The 14,323-nt window shown below is 35.7% G+C and overlaps 1 protein-coding gene across 6 annotated transcripts in view; it reads left to right on the top strand.

The window, feature by feature from the left end:
• Positions 1-14,323, top strand: part of ATAD2 (ATPase family AAA domain containing 2) — an 81,932-nt gene that overhangs the window by 52,436 nt on the left and 15,173 nt on the right. For all 6 annotated transcript variants that reach the window (XM_053559373.1, XM_053559371.1, XM_053559370.1 and 3 more), the window contains 9 exons: positions 3,155-3,314; positions 4,571-4,661; positions 5,541-5,855; positions 6,154-6,286; positions 6,631-6,817; positions 7,443-7,628; positions 10,774-10,909; positions 12,658-12,854; positions 13,390-13,549. In XM_053559373.1, coding sequence (XP_053415348.1) covers positions 3,155-3,314; positions 4,571-4,661; positions 5,541-5,855; positions 6,154-6,286; positions 6,631-6,817; positions 7,443-7,628; positions 10,774-10,909; positions 12,658-12,854; positions 13,390-13,549 — 1,565 coding nt within the window. The remainder of the gene's footprint in view (positions 1-3,154; positions 3,315-4,570; positions 4,662-5,540; positions 5,856-6,153; positions 6,287-6,630; positions 6,818-7,442; positions 7,629-10,773; positions 10,910-12,657; positions 12,855-13,389; positions 13,550-14,323) is intronic.

Raw genomic sequence — 14,323 nt, 5'->3', positions numbered from 1 at the left:
TTGATGCATTTATTGGGTCCAGGGTACTGCTTCGATATACAATGTGAAATGCTTACATTGAACTAAGTAACTCATCCGTCACAATTATATAGACTTTTTCTTTTTTTTTTTTATTGTTGGGGATTCATTGAGGGTACAATAAGCCAGCTTACACTGATTGCATTTGTTAGGTAAAGTCCCTCTTGAATACAGACTTTTTCTATGACACATTTTATTATCAGCCACACTGTATTTGTTGTGTTAGTAGGGAGAAACATACTTACAATATTTCTAGCACTTTGTAATCAAGTGGGGAGAGTTCTAAAAGGATTGGAGGAATTTTAACAAAAATTATGGACTAATTATAATAAGCAAAATCATACCATCGCAAATATTATTTTTCCAAAATATTACGTAGAGATCTAGGATTATGTATATACACACATACATTTCTTTTAAGAGAAATTTAGGATACAGATATTTTTACCAGACTTTAAAATTCTGACATATAGTATTGTTAAATCAAGCTTTTCTAGAATTTAGTACGCTGAAGATGATTAACTGTATTTTGTATCTTATATTTAATTATAATACTGTAGAGTGATGCAAATAAGTAATTAAGTGAATGTCATTAGGTAATAAAATTTTTAGCCTAAGAGAAAGAAGATCCAAATATAAAATAAAGAAGTCAGGCTGGGTGCAGTGGCTCACATCTGTAATCCTAGCACTTGGGAGGCCGAGGCGGGTAGGTTGCCTAAGCTCATGGGTTCAAGACCAGCCTGAGCCAGAGTTAGACCTTGTCTCAAAAAATAGCAAGGCGTTGAGGTGGGCACCTGTAGTCCCAGCTACTAGGGAGGTTGAGGCAGGAGAATCACTTGAGCCCAAGAGTTTGAAGTTGGCTGTGAGCTATGACACCATGGCACTCTACTGAGGGCAACAGAGTGAGACTCTGTCTCAAAAAATAAATAAATGTCAAATTAAAATTCTAAAATCTTTACTTTGAATTAAAAATATGAATATGAACTCTTAATGAACTTTTTTAAAAAAGAACAAAAATTCCTAACCCTAGACATTAAAAAGGCCTAGAAGCAACCACAATGCAGTAGTAGTTAGTATCCCTTGTCCCCAGAATGTTGTTTCTAAAATTAGGACTCAGGAGAGATGGCAGATTACAGCACTGAAGCAGAAAATAAGCAATATAAGCCTCGAACATCTTGTAATGCCTGAAAGCAAGGAAACAATCAAAGAATACTAGGATTATACTAGAGTTACATAAGAACCCATTTTGAAAGGGCTCCCAGTGGCCAAAGATGAGACAGTTTGAACATCAGAAGTAACGCTTACATGCCAGGCATGGCGACTCCTGCCTATAATATTGCTACTCCAGAGAGTGAGACAGGAGGACCACTTAAGGCCAAGAGTTTGAGATCAGCTTGGGCAACATAGTAAGACACTATCTCCACAAAAAAATTAGGTTGGCCTCCCAAAGTGCTGAGATTACTGGCAGAAGCCTCCATGCCCAGTCTGCTTGATCTTAAGTGGGAAACTGGTATTATGTGCCTCCTACAGTGATAAAATAGAAAGTACATAATAAGGCATGGTGGCTCATGCCTGTAATCCCAGCACTCTGGGAGGCCAAAGTGGGTGGGTTGCTTGAGCTCACAAGTTTTGAGACCAACCTGAGCAAGAACAAGTCCCTAAAAAATAGCCAGGCGTTGTGGCGGGTCCCTGTCGTCCCAGCTACTTTGGGAGGCTGAGGCAAGAGGATCTCTTGAGCCTCTGGGTTGCTATGAGCTATGATGCCATGGCACTCTAGTAAAAATGACAAAGTGAGACTCTGTCTCAAAAAAAAAAAAGATAAAAAAGAATTAGAAAGTACATAATGTATCTTCCTGTGAAATAAGGTATCCCAAATAGTTGGACTTGCATCTATGAAGCTTTTATTAATAGATGTAGCTACCAGTTTACAGAAAATATGAAAAATAGAGGGATAAGTTAAATGACCACATCAGGAAGCAATCAGTCCAGTTCAGAATAAGGCTTTCTACAAGACAAATGACCCAGCTTCTTCAGGAAATAAATGGGATAGAGAGGAAAAAAAGGGGTATAGTCAGGACTATTAAGTATTTGAGACAAATGACCAAGTACAGTGTGTAGAATTTGTGTGGGTCCTGGATTGAATAAATCAAACATAAAAAGGCACTGTAAAAGACAATCAAGGAGAAGATGATATTAAGGTATTAGATGTTAAAGAATTATTGTCATTTACTTTGGGGGTAATGGTATTATAGCTTTTTAAAGTCCTTTATTTCAGAAATATCTACATGAAGTACTTAACATGAAATATTTATGAATTAAACTATATGTCTGAAGTTTGTTGGGGTTTTGTTTGTTTTTGCCTTTTTTAAATGATTGGAGCTGGGCATGGTGGCTCTTGCCTATCCATAATCCACGTACTTTGGGAGGCAAAGGCAGGAGAATTGCTTGAGCTCCAGGAGTTTGAGAACAGCCTGGGCAACATAGTGAGATCCTGTCTCTACCAAAAATATAAATTAACCTGGCATGTTGGTGTGCACCTGTAGTCAGTCTCAGCTACTCAGGAAGCTGAGGAGGGAGGATGACTTGAGCCTAGGTGTTAGAGGCTACAGTGAGCTATGGTGGTACCACTGCAGTCCAGCCGGGGCAAGAGTGAGACTCTGTCTCTAATAAATGATAAAAATAAAAGTAGTTGGGTGGAAATATAAAAAAGGAATACTAATAGTTGTTGGAGCTATGATGAAGATAGGGAGATCATTTTACTGTTATCTTGCCATAATAAAAAGTTTAAAGTATAAATAAAATCTAATTTTTTCGCTTTATGTGTATTCTACTTTATTTTCTTGTCCTTTGACATATTTGCACAATGAAACATTGTATCATTTTTAGATACTGTTTGTCCTACCTGGTAATGCCAGTATTTTATTTTCTGTGATATTGCATCATTGTGTGGAGACAGTCAAGTTCCTTTGTGAAATTATGCATATAGATTTTTTTACTCCATTGAAAGTAGTAAGATACCCTGAGAAAATGTATTCATATGTTTAATGTACTAACTCTTACTAAAAAAAAGAATGTTGCTGAATGATAAATGCTGTGTCCGTAGTGTTAATCTCTTCTCTCTTATTTTTTAATTTAGTTCTATTGTTTCCACCCTGCTAGCTCTTATGGATGGATTGGACAGCAGAGGGGAAATTGTAGTCATTGGTGCTACCAACAGACTAGATTCTATAGATCCTGCTTTACGAAGGCCTGGTCGTTTTGACAGAGAATTCCTTTTTAGTCTACCTGACAAAGATGTAAGAATTTAACATCACTCCAATTTTGAAAAAAAATACATTGCTTTTTATCATTAAGTTTGGGCACAGCAAAAATTTAGAGATTTTTTAGTTTTGTATCATGAACTTGTCAAATGATAGTTGATAGTAAAAAACTCAAATGGGGAGAATTTTCATTCTTTTCTTTAAATATAATGCCTCCCTAGAGCTGGGCATGGTGGCTTCCACCAGTAATCCCAGCTATTCAAGAGGCTAAGGCAGGAGGATTGCTTGATAATAGCAGTGATCTGTGATCGTACCACTGCATTCCAGTGTGGGTGATAAGAGTTGAGACCCTGTCTCAAGAAAGAAAATAATGCCTCCTTAAAATTACTCTTAAAATTCTTTCAATTTAAGCACACCCTTTGGATGTTGTCAGTTTTGCTTCAGAACATGTGACTTAATTAGTCAATCCTTAAGTCAGATCATTAGCCTTGGCCTTTTCATGAATACTAGCATATAATCCTACCCAGTTATTTTTAAGTCTACATAATCTTTTAAGAACCAAAGAAGAAAATTTGAGTAATACTGTCTGTATTCTTTCTTTTTTGGGGGGGGAGGGGGGCAGTTTTTGGCCAGGGCCGGGTTTGAACCCACCACCTCTGGTATATGGGGCCAGTGCCCTACTCCTTTGAGCCACAGGCGCTGCCCTACTGTCTGTATTCTTAAAAACATTGAGGTGAGGTGGCTCATGCCTGTAATCCCAGCACTCTGGGAGGCAAAGGTGGGGGGATTGCTTGAGCTCAGGAGTTCAAGACCAGCCTGAGCAAGAGCAAGACCCCATCTTTAGTAAAAGTAGGAAAAAACAGGCAGGCACCTATAGTCCCAGCTACTCAGAAGGCTGAGGCAAGGGGATCACTTGAGTCCAGAAGTTTGAGGTTGTTTGGAGTTACACTGCCATGGCACTCTACCCAGGGCAACAGAGAAAGATTCTGTGTCAAAAAAAAATTTTTTTTAGTATGTACCAAGTAGTAACCCCTTGAATACTTATTTCTTTCATTTACATTTATGAGGAATATAACTTGAGTCTATAATTGCAAATCTGTTTAATAATGAAACTAAGTTCTTTAAACTCTTACAAATAGCATCTTTTATCTCACTTTCACTGTTTCATATTTCTGTTCATTTAAGTTTTGTTTAAAAATAATAGATAATCAAGAATATTTTAAATTGAAATTGTAAACTTAACAACACTTTATTATTATAGTTGTCAAAAATTAAATTGTTTTTCTTTATAGGCTCGAAAAGAAATTCTAAAGATTCACACAAGAGATTGGAATCCTAAACCACTGGATGTATTTTTAGAAGAGCTAGCAGAAAACTGTGTTGGTAAACATTGTTTTAAGCAATTAAAGAAATACTACATTTGTTTCAAAGATGAAAAAAGTTGTAGTCCTGCAAGGTTATGTTTAAAAAAATACAAAATTATGTTTGCCACCTCTTTGTGTCATTTTCTTCTCAAAAATTTCTGGACATTAAATATACATATTTGACAAATTGGCCATTTGGAGGAATTTGAGACCAAAGTAGACAATCATAAACCATTTTTAGTTGACCATTTACATTTTTCTTTTCTTTTTTTTTTTAATTTATTTATTTTTATTGTTAAATCATAGCTGTGTACATTAGTGCAATCAAGGGGTACAATGTGCTGGTTTCATATACAATCTGAAATATTCTCATCAAACTGTTCAACGTGGCCTTCATGGCATTTTCTTAGTTACTGTATGTCTAAATGCAGAATACATTTACATTTTTCTAATCATCCTGCTAAGCATTCTATGTATATCATTTTATATAATTTTCACATTTATCCCATGAAGTAGGTAGCATTATCTCCATTTTACAGATGAAGGAATGGCTGAAAAGCATAGGTGAAGCTGCATAAATGACAGGTTGTTAATCAAAAACTGAATTTGAGTCCAGTCTGTGTGATTTTAAAACTCTTGCTCTTAATCCCTACACTATTCTTAGTGCTTGCTTATTTCACTGTCTTCAATTATTTCACTCACCAAAGGTGATTGACTTATTGATGGTTATTTACCACCATGTAAGTTAATTAGGAAAAGAGATTTTGGTCTTAACTACTCTTAAATATTTTGCTACTATATTGCTAGCTTGATTTTTAATTTTCTTTTAAATATGATCTTGCTAAAAGGGTTTTGTGTTTTGTCTGTTTGACTGCCCTCCCACTGTTGTTTTGGATAGGATACTGTGGAGCAGATATTAAGTCAATATGTGCTGAAGCTGCTTTATGTGCTCTACGTCGACGCTACCCACAGATCTATACCACTAGTGAGAAACTACAGTTGGATCTCTCTTCAATTAATATCTCAGCTAAAGATTTTGAGGTAGCTATGCAAAAAATGATACCAGCCTCCCAAAGAGCTGTGACATCACCTGGCCAGGCACTGTCCACCATTGTGAAACCTCTTTTGCAAAGCACCGTGTACAAGATCTTAGAAGCCCTGCAGAGAGTATTTCCACATGCAGAAATCAGAACAAAAAAAGCGTTAGACTCAGGTATAAAACTTGACTGACCGCTTAAAAATTAGTTTTCATAATCAGTAAAGCAAACTGTGTTTTATACATACCAGCATTGTTTCTTTGTCAAAGAATCTTATGCAAAGAATTTGGTTATATTTTACCTGGCATATTTGAAGGAAATTCGTGGATTACCCTTAATTTTATTTTAAATTCGAAATGCATTTTTACTTGTTAATTTCATTGAAGTATACTGACTTGTTAACTGAAATATTACATTGAAGATTTACTTTACAATTTAGAAAAGTTACTAATGTACCATTTTTTTGTTTTATAGATATTTCTTGTCCTCTACTAGAAAGTGATTTGGCATACAGTGATGATGATGTTCCATCAGTATATGAAAATGGACTTGCTCAGAAATCTTTTAATAAGACAAAAGAAAATTTTAATTTTCTTCATTTGAATAGGTATATTTTCCTTGCAAATGAATTCTTTTGGGTGTACACATTTTCTAAAAATACATGACATTGTGATTAAAAATATAAAAAATGCTAACCAGCCTGCTTTTTATTTAAGTTAAAATATCAGAAAATTTTTTATTGTTAGTATTGTAAGAATTATACTGTACAGAAGTATTGCTAAAAATCTGTGGGGGTGAGTTTTCACAAATTGTGAACTCCGTTATTATATTTGGCTGGTCATATTGGCAATACATTTGACTCATGAAAGTTCATAATTGGTATTTGGGGGAAGCATTTAAACTTTTGTTTTTTTCTAAAACATAGCTTATAAATCTAATCATTCCTTTCAGAAATGCGTGTTACCAACCTATGTCTTTTCGACCAAGAATATTGATAGTGGGAGAACCAGGATTTGGGCAGGGTTCTCACTTGGCACCAGCTGTCATTCATGCTTTGGAAAAATTTACTGTGTATACATTAGACATTCCTGTTCTTTTTGGAGTTAGTGCTATGTCCCCTGAAGAAACATGTGCCCAGGTAATTTGTTGGTGCCCAAACAAACTATAAGATAAAGCACTTACCTAGAGATAAACTAGAATCTTTTTGTGTTGTTTTTGTCTTTCTGATTTCTAACTTCAGGTTTATAAAATAGAACTGTGCGTTATTGCTCATTTATTAAAGAGTATGGGTTTAAATCCTAGAACTACCACTTAATATCTGTGTGTACTAGATCTTTGTCTCATTTTCACCATTTCCAATATGTAATAATGATACTTAACGTCACACGACTATTGTGAGAATTAAGTAAAGTACTTAAAACAGTGACTGCTGCTTATAAGTATTTAGCTATTCTGCAGTTTCTCTGTGCTATTTTTATATTTATATTTTTAATATAAAAAATATTTTATATTTTTGTTTTAGTTACCACAATGGAAAAGTCTTCTAGATTTCTTGAGCTGTTTTCTAGTTGATTGAAGAAATTGTTTTTCAAAATACATAACTTTTACAGAACACTTAAAAACCAGGGATTATGGGGGGGAAATTTTAAAAGCTAGGCTTTTGATGTGATAATTTAGTGAGATTAAATATTGTTTGATACTTACAGAACTAGCTGTACTAACATGATGACTCTGAATGTGATTTTTTCTCCCCTCCCTACTAGATGATTCGTGAAGCTAAGAGAACAGCACCAAGTATAGTGTATGTTCCTCATATCCACTTGTGGTGGGAAATAGTTGGACCAACACTCAAAGCCACATTTACCACATTATTACAGAATATTCCTTCATTTGCTCCAGTTTTATTACTTGCAACTTCTGACAAACCCCATTCTGCTCTGCCAGAAGAGGTAATTTATAGGGGAGGGTAGATAACTTACACTTTAAAAAGAGAGTTGTTCATACCAAAATAATGATGACTTATTGTAAATTACAGAAGTAAATAAAATAAGGAAAAGTTTTGTTAAAGATACTATTGTGAACTAGCATATGTGCTCATTAAGTAAAATAGTATGTATATGAATATAATAAGGATAGGTTATAAATTTTTTCTCTTACAAAATGAGATGATGTGCATACTGTTATGCAATGTGCTTTATTTGCTTATCAATATATTTGATATATTTGTCAGTACTAAAGTCTCCTTTGTTTTAAGATCTGTATGACTTTTTCCAGTGTCTTAATGTACAATAATTTATCCAAATCCCCCTTGAAAGAATCTTTGGTTGTTTTCCAGTTTTTTTCTATTGAACTGCTGCAGTTGAGTATCCTTATGTTTTAAATTCTATGAGCATTACTGGCTCAGTGCCCGTAGCAAAGTGGTTACAGCGCCAGCCACGTGCACCGAGGGTGGCAGGTTAGAACCTGGCCCGGGCCAACTAAACAACTGAAACAAAAAAATAGCCGGGTGTTGTGGTGGGGGCCTATAGTCCCAGTTACTTGGGAGGCTGAGGCAAGAGAATCACTTAAGCCCAAGAGTTTGAGGTGCTGTGACACCACAGTACTCTACTAAGGATGACATAGACTCTGTCTCAAAAAAAAAAAAAAAAAATTCTATGAGCAAAGTTTTATGGCTTTGATTCCTAGAAGTGTAATAGCTGTGGCTGAGTCAGTGGTTGTAATTATAATTTATTTTTACTTTTTGAAACAGAATCTCACTCTGTCACCCAGTCTAGAGTGCTGTGGCATCATAGCTCATAGCAACCAAAAACTCCTAGGCTCAAGTAATCCTCTTGCCTCAGCCTCCCTAGTAGCTGGGACTACAGGTGCCTGTTACCACACTTGGCTGATTTTTCTGTTTTTAGTAGAGATGGGGTTTTCATTCTTGCTCTGGCTGATCTCTTAACTCCTTGAGATCAAGCAATCCATCTCCCTTGGCCTCCCAAAGTGCTAGGATTACAGGCGCGAGCCACCACGCCTGGCTTAAAATTACAATTTTTAACAGGACCAAATTACTCTCTTTCAAGTTTATGCCAATTTAGACAGCTACCAATAGTGAAGAAAAGTTGTTTTGTCTGCCTGGAATACTCTTCTCTTACATGCTTGCCTGGTGTGATCATTTATTTTTCTTAGATCTTTGCTCAAATATCACTTCAGAGAGGTCTTCCTTGGTCAGAGTTTCTCAATGACAGCAATCACTCCTCCACCTATCATTTTCTTTGACCCTTCCCTGATTTATTTGTATGACTACTTGCCATTAAATATTAATTTGTTTAGTTCTGTGTCCTCTGTCAGAATGTATAGTATATGAAGTCAAAGGACTTTTCCCTCCACTTTTGTATCCATAGAGCCCATGATCATACTGTAGACCTCTGTATATTTTCCTTCAATGAAAAGTCAAATATTTAATAAAGAAATATTTATTGAGTGCTTACTCTGCCAGACATGATTCTAGGTATTAGGGATATTAACTGTGAAAAATATAAAAATTTATATCCTCCTTAACATATATAAGGCTGACATCTTAGTTAAGGGAGAGAAAAGACATAAACAGATAAATTCTTAAAGTATATAATAGTAACTATTGTTATGGAGAAAAATTTAGTGCCAAAAGAGTGTAGGTAGTATCACAGTGTTAAATAGGCTAGGTAAGACTTCAGTGAAAAGATGACATTTCAACAAACAGCTGAGAAAGGTAAACTCGTGAACCATTTGAGTTTTTATTTTGTAGAAGTGGCACATAAGCAGTGATCAAAGAAAACAGTAAAACTTATTAACACAAAATTTTGGTAGGAAAAAAAACTTCTTTAAGAAACATAAAACTGGCCGGGCACAGTAGCTCATGCCTATAATCCTAGCTCTCTGGGATGCCGAGGCAGGTGGATCACTTGAGCTCAGGAGTTTGAGACTAACCTGAGCAAGAGAAAGACTCTGTCTCTAAAAATAGCTGGGCATTGTGGTGGGCACCTGTGGTCCCAGCTACTTGGGAGGCTGAGGCAAGAGGATCTCTTGAGCCCAAGAGTTTGAGGATGCTGTGAGCTATGACAGTACAGCACTCTATCCAGAGTGACAAAGTGAGACTGTCTCAAAAAAACATGAAACTAAATCTAAGTTCGTCTGAACTTGGAAGTAGCAGGAAGGGCATAGTGAAAGAGAGGGGGGACGTGATAGCATGTTGAGGTTTATTATATCTGATATGTAGAATCTAATTAACCTTAGACTTTAGTAGAAAAAGAAGCTGAGTTATGTTAAAACTTAAAAAACTAAAAGAATAGAATGTAGCCTATAACTTTCAGACCACAAGAAAGGGAGAAAAGGCACAAATTCCCATAAAAATCCTAAGAAAATTTAAGTGGATTCTAAAATTTAATGTAAAAGAAAAAAGTGCATGAATTTCTTTAAAATTTTTGAAAAACCAGCAAGGGTCTTGGCCCACCAAATATTAAAGTATATGTACCACAAAGCTACAGTAATTAAAACTGGTATTTGATCCAGAATGAATAAATGAATGGAATACACTCTGTTACTAGAGCTTTGTATACATAGTAATTTATTAAATGAATTAGCACAAATAAAAGATTTGTTTCATAAGCAATATTGGAACAATAAAGGCAGTCCCCAAGCGACAAACATCCAATTTGGTGTACAACTTGCACTTGTGAACAGAGGCTATCTCATTCATAACCTGGGGACTATCTCTAGGAGAAAACTGTTTATATCAAAGTATTAGAGGCTCAGCACCTATAGCTCAGCAGCTAGGGAGCCAACCACATACATCGGGACTGACAGGTTCAATTGTCTGATTCCTTTTCTGAATGTATTTATGTTTGTTCGTTCTTTACGAGGTTTTTGTTACTAGTCCTTATTTTAAACATTGTTATTGTTATTAAAATTTAAGCCTTTTTAATTTTGTGAAGGCAAAAAAATGGAAACCTAATAAACACATGTATATGTAAAAATTTTTTAAAAAGTGTTAATCAAAGCACTATAAGAACCCATCTGTTTATATTATATAATTTTGAAAATTATCAGAAATTTTTTCTTTCCTTTTTTAAGGTGCAAGAATTATTTATCCGTGATTATGGTGAGATTTTTAATGTCCAGTTACCTGGTAAAGAGGAAAGGACAAAATTTTTTGAAGATTTAATTCTAAAACAAGCTGCTAAGCCTCCTGTATCAAAAAAGAAAGCAGGTTAGTTCTTATGTCAAAGTTAATGTATAATAACTTTGACAAAGTGGGTATAAAATGTCAGTTAATAACATTGACATCTATCTTATAACACCAGCTGAAAACTTCAGTCATGGGTTGATGCATCTCTTCCTTAAAAATCTCTATACTTCCTGGCTAGTCTCAGTGGCTCAGGCCTGTAATCCTAGCACTCTATGAGGCCAAAGGGAGAGGATTGTTTGAGGCCAGGAGTTGGAGACAAGCTTGAGAAAGAGCGAGATCCCATCTTTACAAAAAATAGAAAAAATGAACTGGGCTTGGTGATGTGCACCTGTAGTCCCAGCTACTCGGGAGGCTGAGGCAGGAAGATTGGTTGAGCCCAGAAATTTGAGGTTGCTGCAAGCTATGAAGATACTGTTGAACTCTAGCCTGGGCAACAAAGTGAGACTCTTAAAAAAATCTCTATGCTTCCCATTAAAAGAGACTCAAGTTCTTAAGGTATGCAAGGTCTGTCATAGCATAGCTCTATTCTTTTTGTCTTCCCAAGCTTATTTTGGGCACTTGTGTTCTCCACCCAGCCATCTCATCTACTTCTTCTTTTCTTACAGAACACTTTATCTTTAAATCATATACAACATGTTTTGGGTTTTTGAGATAGAGTCTTACTCTGTGGCCTGGGAGATAGTGCTATTGGTATCAGCCTAGCTCACAGCAACGTCAGATTCCTGGGTTCAAGCAATTCTGCCTCAGCCTTCTGAGTAGCTACAACCACCTCAACACTGGCTAATTTTTCTATTTTTAGTAGGGACAGGGTCTTGCTCTTACCCAGGCTGGTCTCAAACTTCTGCGCTCAGGAGATCCTCCTACCTCAGTCTCCTAGAGTGCTCAGATTACAGGTGTGAGCCACCTTATCCAGCCCATATACAACATAATCCTTTCATTATTTCATTCATGCTTGTTCTGCAATAATACTTGTTCTTTATCTCTGCCTAAAGAACTACTTGTCCTAATGTAATTCATTTTTTTCTTTATTTTGAAGCTTTATCTAACTTATCTAGGCAAATTACTATCTCTATATTTATGATCCATTATACTTTTTTTATACTACTAATATGGCATTACAATGATATTATTATGTCTCTTACTTCCTTAATAGATTGCCAGCTTACTGGAATAGAATTTTCACATTTTGTTCTGTTATCTTGAGAACTGATATATCTGTGTAAACGAAAACTTGTTATACAGTATTTGAAACACATCACATTTTTCATTAGTTCAAAACTTAAAGAAGACTTTCTGATACAAGTTTTTTGTCCTAGAAATGATGTATTTTCTAGGTTTTAATAATCCCTTAAATTATTGTTGAACTGTTGAACTCTAGCCTGGGCAACAAAGTGAGACTCTTTTAAAAAAAATCTCTATGCTTCCCATTAAAAGAGACTCAAGTTCTTAAGGTATGCAAGGTCTGTTATAGCATAGCACTATTTCTATCTTCCCAAGCTTATTTTGGGCACTTGTGTTCTCCACCCAGCCATCTCTACCCAAAATGTAACAGACTCTTAGGAATTAACATTCCAAATTATAAGTTACCAGTTATTTTTGCAGGGGCTATGAGGCTGGAGATTATGATAGTACTTTTGTGTTTCCAATTCTTGGATTCCTAGCAGATATAAGAAAGATAACCCCTCAAAGCGTGGCACTGTTTGTACTAAATAATTTGGAACCTCAATATTATGAAGGAGTAGTAACTAAAATCTTCCATTCATGTAAAGTTTTGCAGGCCTTGGAGGTACTCCCAGTAGCACCACCACCTGAGCCAAGACCACTGACAGCAGAAGAAATAAAACAACTAGAAGAACAAGAAGAAGATACATTTAGAGAACTGAGGATTTTCTTAAGAAATGTTACGCATAGGCTTGCTATTGACAAGCGATTTCGAGTATTTACTAAACCAGTTGACCCTGATGAGGTATTAATTTAATCTTTGTATCAAATGTGCTCTAGGCCATAATGTTTCAAAATCCAAGAATATTTGAACAGTTTGTACGTTTCCCTGTCTATATACTCTGAACTCATTTTTCTCTATATGGAAACATGTACTGTGTTAGTATCCTAAGCACTTGGAGACTTTAAGAGCTATGCAACACATTTTCCTTTTTTAGAGATGATTAACTTGTCTGTCTAACCCAAACATTCTACAAGGAATTTAAGATAATATTACTATGATCTACACTGTTGGAAGTGAGCTAGACAGCCAGGTCTTAAGTTGCCATTAAAAGGTGGATGAGAAAAGCATATAGGATGTTACTGGAGAATACAGCTGCCCAAGAATAGGAATAAATATAAAACACAAGCAGCCTTAGATAGAGTGATAGGTTTCATGTTACTATATTATTATTTCTTATGTTTTTCTTCCCTATCTCCTTTATTGCCTGGCAGAAAAACTTCACTCAAATGTTCTTTTTGTTTAGAGTTAATTTAGTGGTCATTTCCGTGAATTTTAGGTTCCTGATTATGTGACTGTAATAAAGCAACCAATGGACCTTTCATCTGTAATCAGTAAGATTGATCTACACAAGTATCTGACTGTGAAAGACTATTTGAGAGATATTGATCTAATCTGCAGTAATGCTTTAGAGTATAATCCGGATAAAGATCCTGGAGGTGAGGCATTAGTGATTTTTTTTGTTTCCAGGGGGTGGAGTGGAGGCTGCTAACACTTAGTGAGGGTTGATTTTTTGATTTTTGTAAACTTTTTTATTTTTAATTATTGTGTAGAGATGTGTTTTAATACAGGCATGCAGTGTGTATTAATCAAATCAGGGCAACTGGGGTATCTATCCCCTCAAGCATGTATCATTTGTTTGTGTTAAGAACATTCTATTTCTACTCTTTCAGTTATTTTAAAGTATACGCAATTCGGCACCCGCAGCACAGTGGTTACAGCTCCAGCCATATACACTGAGGGTGGCGGTTTCGAACCTGGTCCGGGCCAGCTAAACAACTGCAACAAAAAAATAGCCGGGAGTTGTAGCGGGCACCTGTAGTCCCAGCTACTTGGGAGGCTGAGGCAAGAGAATCGCTTAATCCCAAGAGTGTGAGGTTGCTGTAAGCTGTGACACCCACAGCACTCTACTGAGGGCAGCATAGTGCAACTGTGTCTCAAAAAAATTTTAAAAAAGTATACCCTAATTTATTGTTGATTATAGTCATTTTGTTGAGTTATCAATGTCGTTCATTCTAACTAACTATATTTTTGTGTCTATTAATTATCCCTGCTTTATCTCCCCCTCCCTGCTACCCTTCTGAACATCATTCTACTCCTTGTCTCCATGAGATTGTTTTTTAATATTTAACTCCCATCAGGTTCTATGTTATAAACATTTTACATTCTCAATGCTGTTTAGTGCTCTTTAATTCTCGCAAAAACCTTATCCC

This window comes from Nycticebus coucang, chromosome 13, assembly GCF_027406575.1.
Source record: "Nycticebus coucang isolate mNycCou1 chromosome 13, mNycCou1.pri, whole genome shotgun sequence".
Lineage (NCBI taxonomy): Eukaryota > Metazoa > Chordata > Mammalia > Primates > Lorisidae > Nycticebus > Nycticebus coucang.
The sequence above is the reverse complement of the archived record's forward strand: the minus strand, read 5'-3'. Positions and strand labels throughout refer to the sequence as shown.